The following is a 24,482-nucleotide window of genomic DNA, read 5'->3' as shown; positions in this document are numbered from 1 at the left end:
TGTGTAACATATGTAAAGAATCCTTATCTTATGTGATGTATATGTATGCTCAATTGCTCTTTGTGACCCTGTGGACTATATGTAACCCACCAGACTTCTCTGTCCGTGGAATTTTCCAGGCAAGAATACTGGAGCAGGTTCCCATTTCCTACTCCAGGTGATCTTCTCAACCCCGGGATCAAACCCACATTTCTTGTGTCTCTTCCATTGGCAGATGGTTTCTTTACCACTGAGCCACCTGGGAAACCCATATAATTGTGTCCATATATATATACACACACATACATATGTTTATAAACCATCCCGACACAGAACATTGCCAACACCTGAAAGATTCCCTGTTCCCTTCCCCATCATCATGCCCCACCCCCCCACCATCAAACCATTTTTTTTACTTCTTTCACATTCCATTTCTTTTGCCTATTTTTGAATTTCATGTAAATGAAATCATACAGAATGCACTCTTTCATATGCATTTCTTTATTCATTAATGTCCTCGAAATTCATTCTCATTGTTTCATCCAGCAGCTGTTTTCCTTTTTTACTGCTGTGTAATATTCCATTTATAAGCATGTACTACAGCTTATCCTTTCTTCTGTTGATGAACATCAGGGTTGTTTCCAGTTTGGGGAGATGCAGATTGAAGTTGCTCTGAACCTTCTTGTAAATGTATATTTGTACTTCTATTGTTAGTAACACAACCGTATGGGGGGAAATTAAAAATCAAGGGAAGGAAAAAAATACCCATAATCTTCAAGGTCTAACATAAGCACTTCAGTCAGTCCAACCAGCATCCCAGGGTAGAGGTTGTCAGCCCAAGTCATGGAGAACCGTGTCTCCCTAGTAAGACCCAGCATCATGTCATTAGGCTGTGATCAGGGAGCCAGTGGAGCAGCCACTTCCCTTTGTGACCCTCACAGCCTGGCATACTCTGTATCTTCTTGAACTTCCAGAGATCACACTTTGTACCTCTTCTGTCATCTTTAAAAGTATCCATCCTGTGTTTTGGCTCATTATGTCCTAGTCCTATCTTCCCTACCAGACTCCTGAGTTCTTTGAGGGCAGGGATCCTGTCCTGCATGTTTTGTGATGTTGAGCACAGCACCTGACGTGCAGAGTTTAAGCATTTGCTAGACAACTTTTCAATTCCCATGATTCCTTGCTTTTGTAATAAGTTCTCACAGCATCACACTTAGTTCTCAGGAGGTACAGGCGTTTATCTGTGAAAGGGATGCTGCTGCTTCCATAGTTTGTGTGATCAAAAGTCATCTTCATCTTTTTATTCTCTGCCTCTTCAGGTGAATACCAGAGAAGAAGTAGAAGATCTTTGCCGCTTAGACAAAATGATAGATCTGATCATTCCACGAGGCTCTTCCCAGCTGGTTAGAGACATCCAGAAAGCTGCTAAGGGCATCCCTGTGATGGGGCACAGTGAAGGCATCTGCCACATGTATGTGGATTCAGAGGCCAGTGTCGACAAGGTCACCAGGCTAGGTGAGCTCGATCAGGTCCCATCTTACGTGCGCAAAGTAGTTCTCATGTCCTCAGTGGCCCTGGTTCATGTTAATAGAAACAATTCTTTATTCTCCTCTTTCAGTTAGAGACTCTAAATGTGAATATCCAGCTGCCTGTAATGCTTTAGAGACTCTGTTAATCCACCGAGACCTGCTGAGAACACCATTATTTGACCAGATCATTGACATGCTGAGAGTGGAACAGGTAGGACAAGGCCATCACTTCCTGTCCTCACTCCCGAGATTTAGAAGCCTCTGGGATTATACTGGGAGCAGCTGCCATTCCATTTAAGGCCATCTGAGAAGCAATGTTTTTGACCATCTGCCATATACAAAGTTGTGTGCTAAGTACACAGAGTGAGTGAGACACGCCTGTGACTCTAGAGGCTGGAAGAAACCCATACACAAATAGCTTCATTCCAAAGTGGAGTGTGTTCAGGGCTAAGAGGGTTCAAAGATAACGCCAATCACATGGCAGCCCACTGAATGGACTCTTTCCTGGCATAAAGTTTATGTTTCTGAACACACATTCCTGTTTGGGTTTGACTTGGAAAGATTATGCAGAAATGTTTTCAAGCTAAAAATTTGCATATATCCTCCCCTCCACAAATGTCTTCAGTTACCAATATTAATGTGCTTATTAGTGCAGGGATTTTTAGGAGTGAGCAATTTGTGTAATGTCTGCTCTGGATTATTTTCTCGCCGTATCATTAAGATGATAAACAACCAGTGCCAGTAAGTTTTGAATGTAAACGTATGTTCCATCCTAAAATCCTAATTGCAAAGAAATAGACACTCCCCAGGTAAAAATGGACAATGTAAATTTTCTGTCAGGACACATTTTAAGCTTTACTATCTGGTGTCATGGTGTCCCTTCAGAACTGTGTGAACTGGCACAGCAGTAGAGGGTGACTGCTGGCCTTGGTTGCTTTGACCCTGAGCATGTGTCTCTTGCCTTCCATCGTTTTGCTGGAAAGGAAGGTTTCAGTCAGCTTATAGATGTGGCATGGGAACCTGCAAGGACAGTTTGGAAAATGAAAATGTACCCCACAAATTACAAGGGAGTTAGATCATATGACCACTTATGTTTGGGGCCTGACCTCACACTAGTGGCCTGTTTGAGCACTGGTGTGTGCCAGGCACCACTGGACTGGACTGGACAAGAGGAAAGCTCTCTTGTATCCAGGAGTCAAACCTCCAGTTGTGATTCAGACAGACCCACAATGTCACCAGTCTTCTCAGCATCGCCTGGACGTTCCTTAGTCAGAATGAGCCCAGGTGTGTACTTCTCAAAGCACCTTGTGATGCAGGAAGTAAAGCAGAGGGCACCTTGCACAGGGTTAGGGTTCCGGCCCCTAAGGAACCTGGTTGGAGCCCAGGCCTGGAGGATGTGGGGCCCCAGATGGGAAACCACGCAGGACCTTGGGAGCAGTAGGGACCAGACAAATGGGGCTTGTTGGTACTTGAGCCAGTGCTTGATCCTGAAGAATTGTGACTGTGTCCTCAGTGACAAGCCCTTAGGATCCTTAAATTCCTCTAGCCAGGAGCGGGATTAGCCCCAAAATCTGGGCCTGAGCTGAACCTGGATATGGCGCCCAGCCTAGCAAAGTCAGAAATCTAATAACTCACCACAGTTTGAAGTGGTCCCCAGCCAAGTACTATTTTCTTCTAAAGCACACCTAGGACTTCTCTGGCAGAGGAAGAGAAGCGTGTTCGGAGAATCTCTCTCTTTCCATCTGAGTCCATTGCCTAAATCCCCCATGTAGGGGATTGGTGTTTCTTTAGTCATGTGTTCATTTCCGTAAAATGCTAGCAGTCAAGGGCTTATGAGACTTCCTGCTTAAATCTCTGCTCCACTTTTACTGGGTGCCATTGCTAGCAAGTGGCCATCAGCATTTTCCAGAGCAGAGTATTCTGGAGGATGGAGGCTGCCTCTGAAAGGAAGCAGGGGCTGTTTTGGTTTCTAGGCCCCAGGAGCCTTTGGCTCATCATCTCTAGACTCACTTTGCTGTTGGATCCAGAAGGAAGAGTATGCACTGCCTGTTTCTGCTGTATTTATGTCATTGCCCCCACTTTCTCTGCCCCAGGTAAAGATTCATGCAGGCCCCAAGTTCGCCTCTTATCTGACCTTCAGCCCTTCTGAAGTGAAGTCCCTCCGAACTGAGTACGGGGACCTAGAGCTGTGCATTGAAGTGGTGGACAGCGTGCAGGACGCCATCGACCACATCCACAAGTATGGCAGCTCACACACGGATGTCATCGTCACCGAGAATGGTCAGTGCACACAGGCAACAGCACGCAGGGTCTGCCTTGATCTTCAAGCTAGCCCTGCTCCGCTCATCCCCTCTTGGCCTGCTGGAAAACACAATCTCAGTGGGCTGCCGATAGTGCCCGGGGTTGGTGGCACTTGCTGGTTCACTGAGTGCTTGTATATCTGTTACCCTGTTGTGTTGTCACAGTAGCTCTGGGAGGAAGCAGGGAAGAAGCAATTCGCTCCATTTTAAACAGGGCTCACCATGTGTGAGAGTCATCACCGTTTAATCCATGCAGCAGTTTTTCCAGATTGCTGGAATTATTCCATTTTACAGCTGAGGAAGGGCTTCTCAAGTGGCACTAGTGGTAAAGAACCTGCCTGCCTGAAGCAGGAGACATAAGAGATGCAGGTTTGATCCCTGAGTCAGGGAAGATCCCCTGGAGGAAGGCATGGCAACCCACTCCAGTATTCTTGCCTGGAGAATCCCGTGGACACAGGAGTCTAGAGGGCTACAGTCCTGGGGTCGCGCAGAGTTGGACATGACTGAAGTGACTTAGCACACGTACACATAGGTGAGGAAACCAAGGTTCCAGAGGTTAGGCAGAGAACCAACTAGCATAGGGCAAATCCAGCTCTGCACAGTCACTTGTTCCTTCCCCATGTGATCACTGAAAGGCACACCTGGGTGTCATGCACGGGAGGCTGACCTATGGTCAAGGAGAAGCCAGTGTGCCCCTTCAGAGAACTTCTAGTCAGTTTACTGAGGAATCACAGCGCCACCAGTGAGAACAACTAGTGCTTACCAAGCGCTTGCCATCTGCTGGGTCTGGGATGTGTACTCCCCAGCTGTAAGTTTATTATGTCCTTTCCACAAGCTGGGAGCTAGGTAATGGTGTCAGTCCTCGTTGATCTCAGGCATAGGTTCACAGACCTGCCCACAGTCACCCAGCTGATGGGTGTAGAGTTGGAGTTGAGACTTAAGGATTTGGCTCAGAGCCTAGAAACAGTGTAGACAGGCCATTGCCACACTGAGGGTATGTCTACAGGGAGATCTGGATTCTAACCCAGTCTTTCCCATGTACCTACTGTTCGGCAACATGACTAATGAAGCGGCTTTGCTTTCTTCCTGTTTTAGTTATTCACAAGTCTATATGTTTAATATTCAGGGAAGTACCCCAGGGGCCTGGGCCCTGACCCAGTCAGGCCCTGTTGAGTGGCTGGAAGCAGGGATAGTTTTCCCAGACCATCCTAACTCAATTTATTCTCATTATGCTGCAGAGAAGACAGCTGAGTTCTTTCTCCAGCATGTGGACAGTGCCTGTGTGTTCTGGAATGCCAGCACTCGCTTCTCTGATGGCTACCGCTTCGGACTGGGTAAGAAAGAGTCTGGTCAGAGAGAAAGCAGTCCCTTGTGGATCACTTTGTGGCCCAGTGAGCATAGTGAGGGTGGTGGAGATGCCTGGCGTTTACAGTCACAAATGTGGTCAGGATGATGGAGACGGACTGAGGGAAGTGGGTTTATGAGAGAGAATGGTCACAGCTACCATGGGCTGGTAGAACTCCTATCTTCTGGCTACTTACAGGTTAAGAAGGTAGGTACTTGTATGTCCTTTTTCATAGATGAGGATGTTAGGATTTAAAGAAATGAAGTAACTTGCCGAAAGTCACTCAGCTGGTGTTCAGACCCAGACCTGCTCGAGTTCAGAGCCTGGCTCACTCCCTCCACGTTTGGCAGACCGCAACATGTCTACATGCATGGGTTGTGACAGGTGTGTGTCCAGGGTCCCATGAGGGCACTGCCACTGCAGGCTTGCTCCTTCAGAGAGACACATCCAGGTTGCCTCAGAGATAGGAATCCCCCCAAGGATAGAACAAAAGAAGGCATTACTACTACCTATGCTGGGCTGAAGTATTAGCATCAGAAATAAACAGGTAAACCCAGAGGTGTAAGGTTGACTTCTAAAACAGACCTTGAAATACAAGGCTTTGGAAAGGCACCCTCCTCCCCTCCATCTGCTGCTGCTGCTGCTAAGTCACTTCAGTCGTGTCCGACTCTGTGTGACCCCATAGACGGAAGAAGCCCACCAGGCTCCCTACTAGTAAAATCTCCATCCCCCCAGTAGTATAAGGATTTTTCAGACAGTCTCTGATTTTCAGTGGTACCCTTATACAAAGCTCCAGTAAGGCATTTATGGCACATCTAACAATTACTTCAGCTACTTAAAACATTTTAACTCCTCTGAACGTTTGAATAGAGATCTGCCTAGAGGAATAATTCTCACTGATTATGAAACGTTGTTAAAGGGAATTTTGCTTAGTTATTCTTAGTCATTGGGCTTAGTTATTTTTAATTCCCATGTTCTTAAAGAAGAAATAACACACTTGTAAGGGCTGAGGTTCCCAGCATTCAAGTGAAGGTCCAAGGTGAGGGAGGAGCAAAGACCACCACCTTGTCTTCCCATCAGTCACTCAGAGCAAATTCCTGTGAAATGCATGAATAATAGTGACAGATAATCTTTACTGAGCATTTACTAGATTTTCAGCACCATGCATAAGTACAGCACATGCATTATCTCAGTTCTACATAATGGGTTCTATTATTTTCTTGCTTTTCCAAAAGAAAAAACTGAAGCAAGAGATGGTTAGGCAGTATGCCCAAAGTCATGTGGTCTCTATGCTGTTAAACCAGAGCTTGAAGCCAGTGGTCAGTCTCCTTGCCAACCACTGCCCCAGGTACCTCTTTGCTGCCTGCAGCAGCACTCTACTGCTGTCCACTAGCTGGCTGCTTCTCATTGTTTAGGTCTCAGCCAGAGACAACTCTTCAGGGAGGCTCCCCCGACCACCCTGTCCCAGGTGCTGCCACCCTGCCAGTCTCTATCCCAGCACCCTCCACTGCACCCCATCACCACATGCAATTATTTGCTGAAGTGTTCTCTGGCTGCCTTGCCTACAAGAATACAAGCTCCATGAATTGCATCAATTATTCACATACTTTATCCCCAAGGCCTAGCCCAGTGCCTGCTCAGTAAAGTCGGGGTGAGCAGGGGAGCTCTGCCTCCACTGCACACGGTGCAGAACACCACGCCAGATCCAGAAAAAGCCTCGATGCCCCATGTCTGAGGCTGGAGCAGGAGGGAGGGAAAGCAATAGTATCCTTTCGTGTATTCAGTCACTGTCTTATGAGCACCTACGAGCTGAGCATTCTGGGGAATATCTATAGAGCGTGTCCCTTATTATCTAGGGTTTGAAGGATACTTGGGGAGATAAAACCTCTGTACATTGTTGTACACCTCAAACAATGCCCAGATATCAGATGATGGTACGCAATCCAGACACAAGACGGATGTCAGAGACAGCACTTGTAGAGTTATCAAAATGCACTGCAAAAAAAATAAGAAAGAGACACCCATGTAGTCTCTTTCATTAGAAGAAGGGGCCTGACCATGATTTACAGGGAGCAGAGAACATGTTTATGGGGAGAGTGGAAGTCAGGCCAGCCTAGGGAGGGTAGGTTAGGAGAGGAAGGGGAGAGGGTGCCAAGTGAGGAGAAGGAAGAGATGGCCTGGTGGGCAGACAGGAGGCAGAGGCTGGGCAAAGCTGCTTCCTCAATCCTTGCTTTCCTGCAGGAGCTGAAGTGGGAATAAGTACATCTCGAATCCACGCCCGGGGGCCAGTGGGACTAGAAGGACTACTGACTACCAAGTGGCTGCTGCGAGGGCAGGACCACGTGGTCTCGGACTTCTCAGAGCATGGAAGTTTAAAGTACCTTCATGAGAACCTCCCTATTCCTCAGCGAAACACCAACTGAGAGCCTTCAGAGGAGAGCCGGGCATGTTCCGAGGGATCTTCACAGTGAAGCTCATCTCAAGCATCTCGGGGTGAACCCGGTCTTGTCTCCCACCTCCTGGTAGGACCTGCCTGTTGGAAAGTGCACCTCCATGCTTCTGGGCTGTGTGGCAAGATCGGTCTGGGCTAAGGACTCACGTTCCAGCCCCCACTTCTCTTTTTTTCTTTTCTCTTAGAAATAATTGCTCTAGATAGGGATTTTGCATAATTGCTACAGAGAGGGACTTTGCTTCACATAGTGCAATTCCTTTTGATGATAAAAATAGAAAGGTGCGGTCTTCCCACATAAAAGGCAATGGAAAAATCACAGTCGCTTTTTACCTTTTATCACCTCAATGAGGTAGAGTCTCCCTTGGCATTTGGTTGTTACAAAAGTAAGTCGTACCTGATAAGTCTCTCCACATTTCATTTCTTTCACATTCTTGGTCTTCAAAACGAAAGATTTGGAATTTGGAGAGGGGCAGTTCTTATTAGCATTCTCATCAGAAACAGTCACAGAGATGGACGGAATCGTTTGCACTGGGCAGGTTGGCCTTCTGTATTTATCTGTGGAGTGAACATAGAAAGCTTTCTGGCTGCTTGGCAGCCTCTGCGGATCTGGAGCTCAGCCCTACTTGTGACACAGTTGGAACCAAAGCTGTGGATGGGAGGTGCAAGTTTGAGGATGAAGTACCTACTGCCGTTGTGCTTGAAATTTTTATATGAGTTACTTTGTCATCCTGTCCTTTCTGTCCAAAACAAAAAATTAGAGAATTATTTTAATACTTTGGATTCTTCCCCCCTTTTTGAGAAATAAAGTTCTTATGAAAAGCCTGTGGGCACCGTTTAAATTCTGTCCTTGTTACCCTCTTCCTCTCTGCTCCCTTGTGCTCTCACACCCTGCTCTTACACAGTCTCTTCTCTGAACATTGATTGGCCTCAGCGGTGTCAGGTGTTGGTGGGAGCAGCACAGGCAGATCCCCAGGGGGAGGGACTTAGTCTGAGGGAGAGGGGAGGAAAATGAAAGATGAAGCCCCAGGAGCCTAGGAACTAAAAGCATGGTGATGTCTGAAGTTGAGCGTGCTGTCCTTGTGCCGGGTCCACACAGCCTTAGGATTGCCTGCTTCGTTGACAGCTCTGAGCTCTGCCTCCTTCCATCCTGTTCTTAACGCCCTTGGTGCCTGATAGTCTGCAGTTGAAAGATTTCTTGTCTCATGGGGGCCCTCCCAAAGAAATAAGCACTCACTTACATGTTTCTTCTTATCCTCTGAGGATGTTTTATGAGCACAAGAATTATGGTGTCATGGGGAGCATGTTCCCAGGCTGGCTCCAGATGCTACCTCTCATCCCGACCCTTACATGGTCGGCCACGTTACCCTGCCTGCCCTGCCCCCTGAGTGGGGAGTTCTGGCATAGCTTGCCTGAAAAGGCAATAAACATAGCTGCCTGAAACTGTATGGCAAGTACCACAATCAGCTCCCAACCAGACAACAAATGCCCTTGGAATCAAAAATAGAAAGTGACCCAAGAAGGCCAAGCCCTTGGGGAAGACTCCACTGAAGACGCAGGCCTGGAACTGGGCCCTGAGAAAGACAAGTTGTAGGGTAGGGAGAGGCCAGAGCATTCAGTTAGGGACTGGGGAAGCAAAAGGTGGAGGGGGGATGAAATGCAAGTCAGAGAGCAATGAATATACAAATTTGGAGCTGAAGTTCATGTGGGTAAACAAGATAGTACATTCCAGACAGCTGGGAGGTGTAACCTCACCCATCTTAGGGCCTGGGACAGGGGTGAGTTTAGTGCAGGAAGTGCAGCTAAAGTTTAGTCATCCATAAGTCCATTCTCCCTGTGCAGCCACAGGGAGCCTCCTTAGTCCATTTCTGCAGAGACTGTGGACTGTCAGAATTCTCCCCTCTTCCCTCAAAAGCAAAGCAGTTCCCAAAAGAAGACCAGGGAGCAGCCATAACCTCACCAGTTCTCCTACCCAGACCGTCTTCCAACCCTTGGCTTGTCCTTGCTCTAGGAAGCCAGCTTTCTATCCCAAAATCCTTTCTGTGGTCCTACCCTCCTACTTCCCTTTCTTGGCTGCCAACTCCTGGCAACACAAGCTGCTGAACAAACCAATCCTGAAGTTCCCACCTCCCCACCGAGGGCGAAAAGCCCTCAATAAATGTGTTTATTCATCAAACCAAGTTTACTTGGCTTTAGGTTTTCTATTAGAAATAATGATAATAAAGGTAATTATAATAGTAATAAAAATAATGTCTGACAATATAGTCGTACATTATGGGGGCATTTACAAAGTTATTAATATTCATATGGAAAGAAAATTGGGCAGCCAAAGACTGGATTCTTAAAGGTATTATTTGCTCTATATCGTTTATTTTATGAAACCATCTCTGCCCTATCTTGCAGTAACCTTGCTGAGTTCCTGTGATTCAAGGGGCATGGGGGGTGTCATCTCCCCCTGATAAGCCACCTGGTGAGCCTGTCTTTAGATCCCTTACTATCCATTGATGAACTGTGCACCTAGGTGCTCACTGACCACCTGGTGACATGGACTACCTGGGCAGAGTATGGAGGTGGAGGGGGACTTCTTTGAGATCCATGGACCGTTCGGGACATTGGCAGCCTGAACTGATTATATGTTGTTGCTGACTCCAACTCATCTCCTAAGCAGCGTCTTCATTCTTGCCTAGCCATGGGCGTGAACATGCCTTGGAGTCTAATGTTACAGTGTCTTTTCTGCTGGTGTTTCTGGCAAAAATCGATGAAGACCTTTGTAACTGCTCTTTTGGCAGCACTCGCCCTTTAGTGAGAATGAAAGGTAAAACTTCATTCAATATTCAGTGAGTTGTGTGCTGAGTATAAGACACATTCCCCCATCCAGTGGTTCAACGCTTAACCTGAGCATTACTGCTCTACCCCCAATAGTTCTTAACTTCCAGTCTCTACCACCTATCTTGCCCCCATTCCTAGGAGAAACCCTTTAGCCAATAGGAAGACACTGGACTGTAGGGAGGCGGGTTCCCTAACACTTCAGAGAAAAGACACCTGGTTCTGGGTTCCAGCCGGTCTGAAGAATGCTCTGACACTAGAGGGCAGTCAGGGTCCACAGACCTAAGGAAGTCTGTCCTCAAGTCTGGATGAGTTGCACTCCACCAGCATCCTCAGATTGTCCACCTGGAGACAAAGTGCTGGCACAGCCTAGTGACTTCCAGAAATCCATCTACTTAGAAGGTAAGAACATGGACTTCAGATGATAAGCAGAACAGTTTGGGCCTTGATTGCACCACCTGCTAGCTGTTTGAGCTGGGGAAAGTGTCTTTTAATTTTGATAACACTTATCCGTAAGTGGGCTTTGTGAAATTATATATAAAGCACTCAGCGCAACGGCCAGCCGACAGTAAACCGTCAATATTGTTAGTTGTATGATTCATTTTGTTCTGGATATTTCTATTTTAAGTCCAAACATCTCTTCCTAGGAAATGAAGTGGGGGGACACTCTTGGGAGATAATCTAGTACTTAACAGGCACTATAGCAAGAGCCTTACAGATGATGCCACAGCAATCTAAATGAATTATCTCTATTTTCGAGGCTCAGAAACTGAGGCTCAGAGAAGTGAAAGTCGCTAGCCATGTCCAACTCTTTGCGATCCCATGGACTATACAGTCCATGGAATTCTCCAGGCCAGAATACTGGAGTGGGTAGCCTTTTCCTTATCCAGGGGATCTTCCCAACCCAGGGATTGAACCCAGGTCCCCCACATTGCAGGCAGATTCTTTACCAACTGAGCCACAAGGGAAGCCCTTGAGAGTCTGAGTAAATTCCCAGTTCACACAGTTAGGAAGTGGCAGAACCTAGATTAGAACCAGATAAATAGGCTTCAAAGTTCTTCACCACCACAGCAGGCTACAGTAGTAGTGTTTTCCTCGAAGTTCCTGTACCTTAGCCCAAGGCAGGTTGTAAGGCAGAAGAAGGAGGTTGCCATAGCTACTAACTAGCCCCCTTTTCAAGTAATCAGATCCTAGGTCTGCTCCAGTTTTGCAAGAGGAGATGCTTGTCTGGAAACTCTCCTCAACACCTGGCCCTGGAGGGAGCTGACTGCACCTGAATTATTTAGAGAGTCCCTAGACATTTGATATAATGAGCAGGTGTGGATGCTTCTCCAACTTTGCCCCAAACATGCCTTCACTGACCCTCTCCGCCTCCCCTAGTTGCCTGTGAGAAAAAAAGAAGCATCGGCCTTCCCACACTGTGTTTGTCTACCTCCTTCATTCTCTATCCTGAAAATTTTCCATAAGAAGTGGGCTATTTTCCTTGAAAGTCTCAAAATACTGTTGGTTTGAGTTGAAATTTATGTAAATAGAACCCTAACTAGTCAATGGATAAGTTGTCTTTCTGTTGATACACACACTGTGCATTTTCCTCTATCCTAAAGTTGTACAAGTCAAACCAAAATCTGAATTTGAATAAATGGAAAAAAAAAACAGGTAACAAAAATATTCATACTATGGATTTCAATCACATAAAAAAAAAAAAAACAACTATGCTTAGAAAAAAGACTGGAAGGAAATAGAAAGTGGCACTTGGCCTATAGCTTTTACACCATATTAGCATGTGGAATAACATGATGGCAGTTATAGGGTGTCCTCCCCACTCATACATCCTTATGTACCCCTCACATGCACCTCTCACCTAGACCATCCATCCATCCATTGCTTGCGTTCTCTCATTTCTTATTCATAACCCAGGAGTGAGGTCACGGTGCAGCCTGAAATTGTCCTGGTAAAGAATTGCTTCCAAGTTTGTTCCTGATCCTCTGTATCTAATCTGTAACTCTGTGTTTTCAGCATCTTTTGTAGTAACCCAGTTAGATTTTAATGTGAAATTAAGCTGAAACCATTTAATCTTAATATTTTAAGTATCTATCTCTTTACAGTGAACTATTTGAAAACAATTAGCCATTAAAAACCTTGTTTGTGAAGAATATTGACTGACATGGGGAAGAGGCTCACTACAAAATGTTGAAGAAAAAACTTGTCTATACCTCCATATCCATAGTTCCTCCACATCCACAGATTGAACCAACCATGGACTATGTAGTATTGTAGTATTTACTATTGAAAAACACCTGTGCATAAGTGATCCTGCACAATTCAAATCCATGTTGTTGGAAGGTTGACTATAGTTATTCTAGGTTCATACCTATAGTATTTTATCTTTGATAAAAAATATTTGAAGCACATATGGCAAAATTTTAACATTTGGTCTTGATGCTGGTTAGTAATATAACAGTGATAACTGTTATATTACTCTCTAAATTCTTTCACAATTGAAAAAGAACAGTGAAAAGATATTTATTGTTCATATTGACATCTTAACCCAGTTATTTTATCAGGTTTTCTGATATCCCTATTATAATGCCTGGAATAATGTAGGTGAATAATAAGTATTTTCTTTCAAAAAATAAAATAGGAAAACTTGGCTTTAAAGAGGATAGTTAAAATTTCCCAATTAGGTAAAAGACTGCAAGAAAATGTATCAAAATATTATGACTGATTCTTCTTTATTGAAATATAGTTGATTTCCAATGTCATATTACTTTCAGGTATACAGCAAAGTGATTCAGTTTTATATATATATATAGTCTTTTTTAGATTATTTTCCATCATAGGTCATTAGAAGGTACTGAGTATAGTTCCCTGTGCCATAAAGTAGGTCCTTGTTGGTTATCTGTTTTATATATAGTACTGTATATTTTAATCCCAAACTCCTAATTTATCCCTTCCCCCTCTTTTTCTCTCCATAGATTTGTTTTTTTATGTCTGTGAGTCTATTTCTGTTTTTTAAATAAGTTCATTTGTGTCGTATTTGAGATTCCACATATAAATGATATGTTTGTCTTTCTCTGACTTGCTTCACTTAGTATGATAATCTCTAGATCCATCCATGCTGCTGCAAATATCATTATTTCATTCTTTTTTGTGGATAAGTGATATTCCACTATGTATATATACCACATCTTCTTTATCCATTCATCTGTTGATGGACATTTAGGTTGTTCTCATGTCTTAGCTATTGTAAATAGTGTTGCTATGAACATTGGGGTGCATGTATCTTTTCGAACTAGAGTTTCCTCTGGATATATGCCCAGGAGTGGGAATACTGGGTCATATGGTAACTTTATTTTTAGCTTTTTAGGAAACCTCCATACTGTTCTCCATAGTGACTTCACCAATTTACATTCCCACCAACAATGTAGAAGGGCTCCTTTCTCTCCACACCCTCTATTGTGAGTGATTCTTGCTGAGTTGTTGTTTTTATTGTTCAGTCACTCAGTCATGTCCAACTCTTTGCAACCCTATGGACTGCAGCATGCCAGGCTTCCCTGTCCTTCACTGGGACAAATAGTGAGTTTTACTCATCATTATACTTTTCCGTTTTCCAAAGTTTCTATTTTACTACTTGAAATATTTTTAGAACATTTTTCTTGTTTTTGTAGCTACTAATATTTATTCCTGTGGGAAATTAGTGGTATGATGGCAAATAAAATTTATGATAACAGTCTTTTAACTCTGCTGCTGCTGCTGCTAAGTCACTTCAGTCGTGTCCGACACTGTGCGACCCCATAGATGGGCAGCCCACCTGGCTCCTCTGTCCCTGGGATTCTCCAGGCTTTTTTTTCCCATCCCACCCTACATTGTAGTCTGTCTTTTGCAGAGAAGAAATCAAGGCTCAGGGGGCTAAGTCCTGGAACTGGGCCTCTGCCCCTAGGGAGGTTGTCACCTCTTGGGCACCTCCAACCAGTGGCTCCTGGTTTGCCTGTTGCTGTTGCTGTGCTGGTTTTATTCCCATGCTCAGAGCCCTCCCAAAGCAAAGAAATGTCCAAAAGCCATGAAGCGTTTCTTCTCCAGGTCCTTCACTGAACTCAAGTTTTCCTTCCCTAACTCACAAATAAGAATACATCTCTGTGTTGTCAGATTCTGTTTCCATGCAGACAATTAGATGGTAAATAATTCAAGAGAACGGAAACTGGCAAAGTGGTGTGTGATGTCCAAATAGCTATCTTGTTTACCCTCTGGTGTAAACTTCAGGCTTGTCTGCAAGTCAGAGCCCCAGCAGTAGGTAAAATGTGCAAACACAGGAATGTCCCTCTTTCCATTCTCTCCCATCTTTGACTATTGTTGAAGGTAAGAATGCAGTTTCCCGGTTTGGTTAAAGTGAAACAGCATGGCTTTGGCAGAAAGATTTAGCCGACTTCTTAGGTAAGTCTAAAATTCCTCCGATGATGGGTTGGATGTCCAGAATCTAAAAGCATCCACTTCCCCTTGTGGTGAGAATTCGTGATCCAAACCTGATGTCTCAGCGATTTCACCATGCATCCTCCCTGTCTTCCTTCTGTGCAGTGAGGGAGATGTGTTTCATCAGGCACTTCTAAACCTGCCTGTCATTAAAGAAGCAGTCTTAGTTAAGACTCTGAGTTACAGGTAACAGAAACCACCTCCACCTTGCTGACGAAGAGAAGGATAATGTATTATATGGACCCGGGGTGTCTCACAAAGCCCAGAAGCAAAAAACATTTAGAGCTGGCCCATCCTCTCAAGAGACTGAAACTAGCTCAGGCAAAAAAGAGAAATTTGTGCCTCAGGTAAGCAAACCACAGTGAAGGTGAGTGACTAGAATCAGGGGTCCCAACATCCCCTCAATGCTCCCATGCCTCTTCTTTCTGCACGAGGGCTTCCCTTCCTCTTACTGGGGACTTCCATGAACATGGGACACAGCCAGTGAAAGTTTGCAGACTTACTCTCACAACTCTGTCTTACCACCCTCTCCCTGCCAGCCACAAAAATAAAGAGACTCTCAGCTCCCAGTTTCAGTGTGGAAAGACTCTAGTTGGTCTACTCAGGCCACTTATCCCCCCACTGTAGTGACTGTAGAGGAGGGGCTATGGCATGGTCTGGGGTGATTCAGCCATACATACCTGTTTACCTGTACCATGATTAAATCTTGAGATCATTTCATAGGACTTCCTTTTCTGATAGGATGTAATATGCAACAATAATCCAATGTTCCTGCTGAAACAACCAGAGAAAACTGGATAAGTTACAAAAATTATATTTTAAAAGACATTGGAGAGGTGTAGCAGCAACAGACTAATAAGTTTCTGGAGAGGAAAGAGCTTTTTCTAAATGGGATCTCTGACCATTTTCTTCCCTGGAGATATTTGCCAAAGCTAGGATAGAGCTTGACCCAGGCATAAGGTCTTTCCTGGGACAAAAAAAATCAGAGCTTTTGATGATCAGTGTGATCTGGCCTAACGCTGGAATCTAGAGGAGCTCTATGTAAAAAATAATAAGGACAACATTGTAAACCAACTATATTTCAATAAGTAAATAATAAAAATACTGTAAGTCTTGGATGGCTTGAAATGTTCAAACATTTCTGCTCTTGTGGCGCCTGAAAGAAACCCTTGGCTGGGAACCACAAAGTTGTCCAGCTTTAAAATTTCAAGGAGATGGAAATGAGGTAGATGATGAGGCTGCTAAGGCCATAGATTGGCAGAAGTGGGACTGGGGCCTAGTTCTAAGTCCACTACTTTTTCCAGTGTACCATCGGAGGTATTTTTGGAGTGTGTATATTATCTATTTTACTGTACTGGAAACAATCATATATGAGCCTGTCACTTTTTTTTTAAAGGCTCAGCTATGCCAGGTTTTTCAACCTTTCCTCATAGATTTTATTTACTCGCCACCTTCTCATACTATTTCAGGCTGTCTGACACATTACCACTTTGTTTAAAATTTTCCTCCATGGCAGGTTTCTTAGCACTTATTTTCCTCACCCTCTTCAGTTAAGAGTGGAAGCACAGTCAACTCTTGGTTATCTGGGGGCAGGTTGGCAAATTTTCTGTCAATCATCATAAAAACAAAACAAAAATCTCCCAGTGCCACCATACATTAGGCATAGAACAGCAATCAATAGATGCCACACGGAGTAACTTTGATATTAGAATGTCTTCCTTTCACCAGTCCCACAGTGTGTACAGGTTGGTTTACTGAGAAATGTCTGTATATGAGAATTCTGTATTTTATTTTGGATGCTTGTCACAAAGACTTTTACTGAAGTTTTCTGGTGTTAAAGGGCACCTTAGCAATGCTTCAGTTGCAACCTCTTCTCCATGGAAGAAGATTTTCCTCTCAAAATGGCAGGACCACATACCTCCTCCCAAGCCTCTGTGTAGCTGACTCTGTTTAGAGCCAATAATCAACCTTGAGTGCCAATGTTCTCATATTCAAGATTGAAATCTTTAAAAGCCCTTTTGGATGGTACTGTGGTCAACCTTGTCTCTTCTGGGAATTACTTGCTTTCCTTCCTGAACTTCTATCAAGGAGAAAAAGAGGCTTGATCTGCCCCCAGCCAGAACAAGAAGTGGCTTTCACAGCAGCTGATTGGAATGGAAAACCAGGATCAGATCCTCCTCTAAAAAGCTCTCACGTGAAAAGGGATGAAGTTTCAGTTATCTGCTCCAATTTGAGAAGGTCCAAAAGCGTCTCAAAAATCCAGAATTTCTTATTTAAATTAATGAAAGAAGAAACACGAGCTATAAATAGAGCCAAGTTTTATCCCTGATACACTCAAGGGTCTAGGAGAGTCTTTGAACCCCAAAGTCACAGTTTGAGAGCTGAGTATGAGGAGTAACTATCAGTACCAGGAAAAATCCCTCAGGACAGGATGCTCTGTCACCCCGCAGCCTGCATGCTTGGCCTCAGTTCTGCCTTCTGATCTTCCCAGGACACCTTGCAGGTCAACCTACTTATCACCCTGCCTCCCTGATCTTCCTGCTTTACTTCCAATCTAGAAATTCACAACTGCCTATGTACAAGTTTAGCAAACTGGACATCAAAGGGTCCATTATCCCCACTGGATAAAAGTTATTTGGTATAAGAGTTAGAAAAAAAATCAGAATAGCAAAATATTTGAAGGATTTCCATTAAAGTCAGGAACAAGACAGGCAATTCACTGTGGTGTAGTAATGCGGTGGACAAGGAAAGGAACAGGAAGCACACACAGGGGAGAGGGGAAGAGAGCTTCCTGTTTTCCCTCCATCCTCTCTGCTGATGGCTTCCTCTCCAGTCTTGATTTTACTGCTCAGTCTGTGGCAAGGAGCAGATGGAAAACAGCCCATACAGGTTGATCATTTTCTCTTGACTATCTGGAGCCAAGGGAGGAAACAGAATAGAAAAGGAAAATAGAAAGGAAAAAAAAAAAGACTTTACTGGTTAGTTTCCAAGATACCAGAAACCTGGGAGGAAAAACAAAAAGCAAGAATTGAGCAGGAAGGACAAGAAAAAGAGAAAGGGAGAATGGACCTGTGGATGATGGATGAGTAGCAAGGGGAAGGATGGAGAGGTAGAAGCCTGAGTGGAGATTGAGCTGGAGAAAATGGGAAGAAATAAGAGCCAGGAAAACATCTGGATGCAGGACCTAATGTCTTATCTTGACTGAAGGAGCTTGGGGGTGTCTGATTTGAAGCTGGGTTAGCAGGAAGATTTGACTGGGAAAAAAAAGTAGCTTGCAGAGGCATAGAGTGCTATTAGTTAGTCAGTTCAGTCAGTCATGTCCAACTGTTTTCAACCCCATGGACTGTACCTCGCCAGACCTCCATGTCCGTCACCAACTCCTGGAGTTCACTCAAACTCACATCCATTGAGTCAGTGATGCCATCCAACCATCTCATCCTCTGTCGTCCCCTTCTCCTGCCTTCAATCTTTCCCAGCATCAGGGTTTTTTCCAATGAGTCAGCTCTTCACACCAGGTGGCCAAAATATTGGAATTTCAGCTTGAACATCAGTCCTTCCAATGAATATTCAGGACTGATCTCCTTTAGGATGGACTGGTTGGAACTCCTTGCAGTGCAAGGGACTCTCAAGAGTCTTTTCTAACACCATAGTTCAAAAGCATTGATTCTTCGGCACTCAGCCTTCTTTATAGTCCAACTCTCACGTCCATACATGACCACTGGAAAAACCATAGCCTTGACTAGATGAACCTTTGTTGGCAAAGTAGAGCGCTATTACATCCTGAGTATAGTTTGTGGAAGCTCCAAGTCCTTAGAGATGTGCCAGGTCCTCTGCTGAGTGGTTTACGTCCACTGGGTCGTTCGATTTAACCCTTACCCCACTTCTGTTAGGTAGGTGATCTTAGTTTTTCCCTTTGTACAGGTGAAGAAACTGGGGTTCAGAGAAATTAAGTCATTTGCCCAAGATCAGTCATTTAACAAAAAGTAGGTTGGGATTCAACCCAAGACTGCTAATTCCGGAGCCTTGGCTGAGTAATGTTCAGCTTCGCTTCTCCAAATTTTTATCTGATTTGACCTAGTTTGCCACCCAAGATTGGGTGTATTCAAAGGGTGGAATGGGAGGGGTTGCTATGCATCATGTAGGCAGGTAAGAAGAATTTTCTCAGACCAGTGAAATCACAGATGCCAGTGCTTTAAAATCCATGTCAAAAGAGGAGTCTTTGGAGAGGCTTGGTCGATTAGTCTGGAGGAGAGAAAGGTGAGACACTGGATATTTGAGGGACTGACTTGGAAGAGGCAATTGTCTCCTGAGTCATTCAAGAGAGGAGACCGTGAGGATGATGGGAAGTGGGTCAGACTTTCAGTCAAGGCTTTCTGAAAGTGGGATGAGCTGCTTTAGGCTGTGGAAGCTCCCTGATACTGAGGGTGTCCACTGTTCATTCATCTAGTAATATTGATTCCTGTGTGGGATCCACAAAGTGCCATCTCTATTCTAGGGAGACAAATCAGCTCACTCCTTTCCTGGAGATTACATTTCAGTGGGGAAAACAGGCAATAAATAAAATACAGAGATGATGAATAATCATATGAACTGCTTATAAATCACAACATGTGTTATGAAGGAAATAAACAAAGGCCTGAGACAGGCGATAAGGGAGGAAACTGAAGTGGTTCTTGTGGGTGCTCCTGGATCCCATTGTGGTTACTGCATACCAGTCCCCTGGCACTTTTTCTGTGTACTTTTGCTGTAAGATTTGGCTCTTGGTACTTAGTTCCAAGGAAAGCCCTTGGGCCACTGGAGCTATTTGCCTGTAGGTGCAGAGAGTGACTTCTAACTGCTCTTAGCACAGGACTCAACCAGGAGAGTGGAGTGTGGAAGCCCAGGAACAATATTCTCCTAGGCTTCTTCCTGTGGGGTCTTCTGTTCATCTGTGCAGCTCCCCCCACTCCCTAACCAGTTTCTCCTGGAAGCAATTTTTAAACAAAACACTTGCTTATGAATCCTTGTCTTGGAATATGCTTCTGAGGAACTCAACCTAAGTTGAGGACACAGTTATGATCTGATTGACATTTTAAAAGATAACTTGGTTCCTGGAGGAGAATAGACTGTGAGACTGGAAGTGTGGAAGTAAGGGGACCAGTTCGGGTCCTAGCAGTCCAGGTGAGGGATGAGGGAGGCTTGGTCTAGGTGGATGCCAGGGGTGATACCAGGAAGAGGAGGGATTTAGGATCTCAACAAGAATTGACAAGGTTTGCTTGGAAATGACTGAAGGAAAGAAAGGAATCAGAAATATCTCCTAGATCAAATGAGGCCATGTAGGGATAATACAGATAGAAATCCCTTCACTGAGTGGGAAGTAGAACTGGATGACTTCAAACCGTGTATCCATTGGAAAATCCATTTGCAATGGCTGGATTTAGCAACCAAACAAGAGATAGGAGCTAAAGATGGCAACATATGAGAATAAACATAAAAAACACAGGGAGTATACATAGACTGGCAGATAGCTTGCAAAAATCATTAAAGTATTATAACAAATTTCTTTTGAATTATCTAATGTAGGGGATTTCCATTTCCTGTTCCCACTGGAATCCAGTCGCTAAGTCAGGTCTGACTCTTTGCAACCCCATGGACCGTAGCATGCCAGGCTCCTCTATGCTTCACGATCCGGAGTTTGCTCAGACTCGTCTCCACTGAGTTGATGATGCTATGCTTAGCGGTTCATTTACCCTTTACAATGACTCTTTCAGGTGGTGCTTTTGTATTTGATTCTCCTTTGGGGGCTGAAACCATCACGGGTTAGCCACTTGCCCAAAGTCAAATAGCTGAGAGTGGCTGAGTTGGGATCTGAACCAGAAGTCCTGTTCCAGACCCCAAGTTCTAATTGTTAAGTTATGATGATTAAACTGACAGAATAAAAGAAAATGCTCTTAGGGGAACTTGAGCACTTCCTCTGCCTACACAAAACTTCAGTCATCCCAGGGCACTGGGGCTGATTCTCACTGTCCCACACACCAGAGCCACTCAGCACGCATGCCCACTGCCCTCTGTTCCTGCCCAATCCCATCGTCCCAGTTCTTCAGGGAGCCCAGCTAGCTCTGCTCTACAAAACAGTCTTCCCTGATTTTTTTCTTGGGTTTATAGTGAGCAACACACGCTCTTGAAAAAGTCCATCCTTCTGGGGTTCAGGAGTTTCGTTAGAGTTGACCCCAGCATAGCTTGCTTAGGGGTATTGAGATCCATTCAACTCATGATTCCCAGCAACTGCTTTGTGCTAGGCTCTGTGGCTGGGAATGAGAGAAGAAAAATAAACAATCTGTGTTTTTGGCTGTAAGGAAATCAAGTGTCAAGCATGTCATCCAAGTGGCACACGTCTAGAAGGCTGAATACTCCCAATTCTGTAGAGACTTGAAGGGCTTTTTCTAGTTTAAGAAGGGAGGTGGTGGTTTAGTCGCTAAATCATGTCCAGCTCTTGTGACCCCATGGACTGTAGCCTGCCAGGCTTCTCTGTCCATAGGATTCTCCAGGCAAGAATACTGGAGTGGGTTGCCATTTCCTTCTCTAGGGGATCTTCCCAACCCAGGAATCGAATCCCGGGTGCCCTGCAATGCAGACAGATTCTTTACCGACAACCGGAAAAGATTCTTGCCACACATGGAAATGGCTTAAATGTCCAATAATAAAGGATTGGTTAATTCGCTGATACGTTGTACTTCTCCATGCCACAAAACATTCTCAAAGTCCTTAAGAAGAATTCTGAATCACCTGGGTTTCATAATATATTTTTGAGAAGTGCAGGGGTAGTATAACATTTTGCAAATTGTGATGCCATTTACATGGGAAAAACGATACATTGTATGCATAGTTAAGTCATCAGGCTTCCCTGGTGACTCAGTGGTAAAGAATCTGCCTGCAGTGCAGGAGATGCAGAAGACACAGGTTCGATTCTTGGGTTGGGAAGATTCACTGGTGGAAGAGATGGCAACCCACTCCAGTGTTCTTGCCTGGAGAATCCCATGGACAGAGAAGATTGGCGGGCTGTGGTCCACTGGGTCGCAAAGAGTCGGACACGACTGAAGCGACTAAGCATATCATGCTTGGTTAATAGTGATTATCTCGAAATAGTGAAACTTTTGGTGGATTTGGTTTTCATCTTATGATTGGCTTGAAAGATTTGATTTTAAAATAATGTATTTAAAAGACTAAAGACTACAAACTGTACCATCCCAACTACATGACATTCTGGAAAAGGCAAATCTGTGGAGATAGTTAAAAGATCAGTGGTTGCTAGGAGTTTGGGTGAGAGTCCCTTGGACTGCAAGGAGATCCAGCTAGTCCATTCTAAAGGAGATCGATCCTGGGTGTTCACTGGAAGGACTGATGCTAAAGCTGAAACTCCAATGCTTTGGCCAACTCATGCAAAGAGTTGACTCACTGGAAAAGACTCTGATGCTGGGAAGGAGGAGAAGGGGACGACAGAGAATGAGATGGCTGGATGGCATCACCGACTCGATGGACATGAGTTTGAGTGAACTCCGGGAGTTGGTGATGGACAGGGAGGCCTGGCGTGCTGTGATTCATGGGGTCGCAAAGGTTGGTCACGACTGAGCGACTGAAATGACCGACTGACTGACTGGGGGAGGAATGAAGGAGGCATAGGTGGAGCACAGGGGACTTTTAGGGCAGTGGAACTACACTGTGTGATATTGTAATAATGGACACATGTCACCATACATTTGTCAAAACCTATAGAATATACAACACAAAGAATGAACCCTCATGTAAACTATGGACTTTAGTTAACAGCAATATATCAATATTGACTCCATTGTAACAAATTGACCATACTAAGTCCGTCTAGTCAAGGCAATGGTTTTTCCAGTGGTCATGTATGGATGTGAGAGTTGGACTGTGAAGAAGGCTGATCACCGAAGAATCGATGCTTTTGAACTGTGGTGTTGGAGAAGACTCTTGAGAGTCCCTTATACTGCAAGGAGATCCAACCAGTCCATTCTAAAGGAGATCAATCCAGGATGTTCATTGGAGGGACTGATGTTAAAGCTGAAACTGCAATACTTTGGCCACCTCATGCGACGAGTTGACTCACTGGAAAAGACTCTGATGCTGGGAAAGGTTGGGGACGGGAGGAGAAGGGGACGACGGAGAATGAGATGGCTGGATGGCATCACCGACTCTGTGGACATGAGTTTGAGTGTACTCCGGGAGTTGGTGATGGACAGGGAGGCCTGGCGTGCTGTGATTCATGGGGTCGCGGAGAGTCGGACACGACTGAGCGACTGAACTGAACTGAACTGAAGACAAGATATTAATAATAGAGAAAACTGTATGTAAGTGTTGGGGATGAGGGTAAGAAGGTACATGGAAACCTCATGTACTTTCTGCTTAACTTTTCTGTAAACTTAAAACTGCTCTGAAAAATATTCTATTAATTTCTTTTCTTTTTTTTTTGTCGGCGTATGGGGCATGTTGGAGAAGGCAATGGCAACCCACTCCAGTGTTCTTGCCTGGAGAATCCCAGGGATGGGGGAGCCTGGTGGGCTGCCGTCTATGGGGTCGCACAGAGTCGGACACGACTGAAGCGACTTAGCAGCAGCAGCAGCAGCATGGGGCATGTGGTATCTTAGTTTCCTGACCAGGAATCAAATCCCCACTCTGGCTAGTGGAAGTGTGGAGTCTTAACCACTGGACTGCCAGGGAAGTTCAGTCTATTATTTTAAAAAATAGCAATCTATTCTATATTTCAAATGTGCAGAACAATACAGAGAATATAGTGAACACAGATTTATTTACCACATAGATTTAATAAGCCTTAAGATTTTGGCATATTTGTTTTAGATTAATTTTTAAAGAAATTATAGAAACAAAGCCTCTTTACCTCACTTCCATTTAATTTCAACCTCTTTCCCCCCTCACCAGAGAAAATTCCTTCCATCCATTTTTCTGTTTTTTTACATGCTTGTCAACATTAATAATATATATTACTTTTATGTTTTACTTCTCAAAAATGGACTTATATATTTGATTCTGAAATTTGCCTTTTTATTAATCTTGTCATAAGAATTGTGTGTTGATACATGAAGCTCCAATTCATTCACTTTAACTTCTGTATAATATTCCACAATATACCCAAATAATGAAAAAGCTTAAAATAATGTTTGGGATATATGTTAATGATATGGGCTTCCCAGGTGGCACTAGTGGTAAAGAACCAGCTTGCCAATACAGGAGACATAAGATCCCGTGAAGAAGGGCATGGCAACACACTCCATTATTCATGCCTGGGGAATCCCGTGGATAGAGGAGACTGGTGGGCTATGGGCTACAGCCTAGGGTTGCAAAGAGTTGGAAACAACTGAAGCGATTTAGCACACACACATACATATGTTAATGATATAGGGAAGTACTCAAGATATTAATGAGAAGAAAGAGATATAAAATTTTACTTACAGTATGACACAAAAGGGACTTTCCTGGTGACTCAGTTGTAAAGAATTCACCTGCCAATGCAGGAGATGTGAGTTTGATCCCTGGGTCAGAGAATATCCCCAGGAGAAGGAAATGGCAAC

General features: G+C 44.3%; 1 protein-coding gene across 3 annotated transcripts in view; it reads left to right on the top strand.

The window, feature by feature from the left end:
- ALDH18A1 (aldehyde dehydrogenase 18 family member A1) overlaps positions 1 to 8,427 on the top strand; it is a 40,141-nt gene extending 31,714 nt beyond the window's left edge. For 2 of the 3 annotated variants that reach the window (XM_055425022.2, XM_055425024.2), the window contains exons 14-18: positions 1,299 to 1,494; positions 1,598 to 1,719; positions 3,602 to 3,788; positions 5,047 to 5,142; positions 7,395 to 8,427. In XM_055425022.2, coding sequence (XP_055280997.1) covers positions 1,299 to 1,494; positions 1,598 to 1,719; positions 3,602 to 3,788; positions 5,047 to 5,142; positions 7,395 to 7,576 — 783 coding nt within the window. In that variant the 3' untranslated portion in view covers positions 7,577 to 8,427. The remainder of the gene's footprint in view (positions 1 to 1,298; positions 1,495 to 1,597; positions 1,720 to 3,601; positions 3,789 to 5,046; positions 5,143 to 7,394) is intronic. The other variant, XM_055425021.2, reaches the window with a different exon arrangement.
- The last annotated feature ends 16,055 nt before the right edge of the window (positions 8,428 to 24,482 follow it).

The sequence above is a fragment of the Moschus berezovskii genome, chromosome 12, assembly GCF_049115385.1.
Source record: "Moschus berezovskii isolate FMDL1 chromosome 12, NW_MosBer_1.0, whole genome shotgun sequence".
NCBI lineage: Eukaryota > Metazoa > Chordata > Mammalia > Artiodactyla > Moschidae > Moschus > Moschus berezovskii.
Note: the sequence above shows the minus strand (reverse complement) of the source record. Positions and strands in the feature narration are given on the sequence as shown.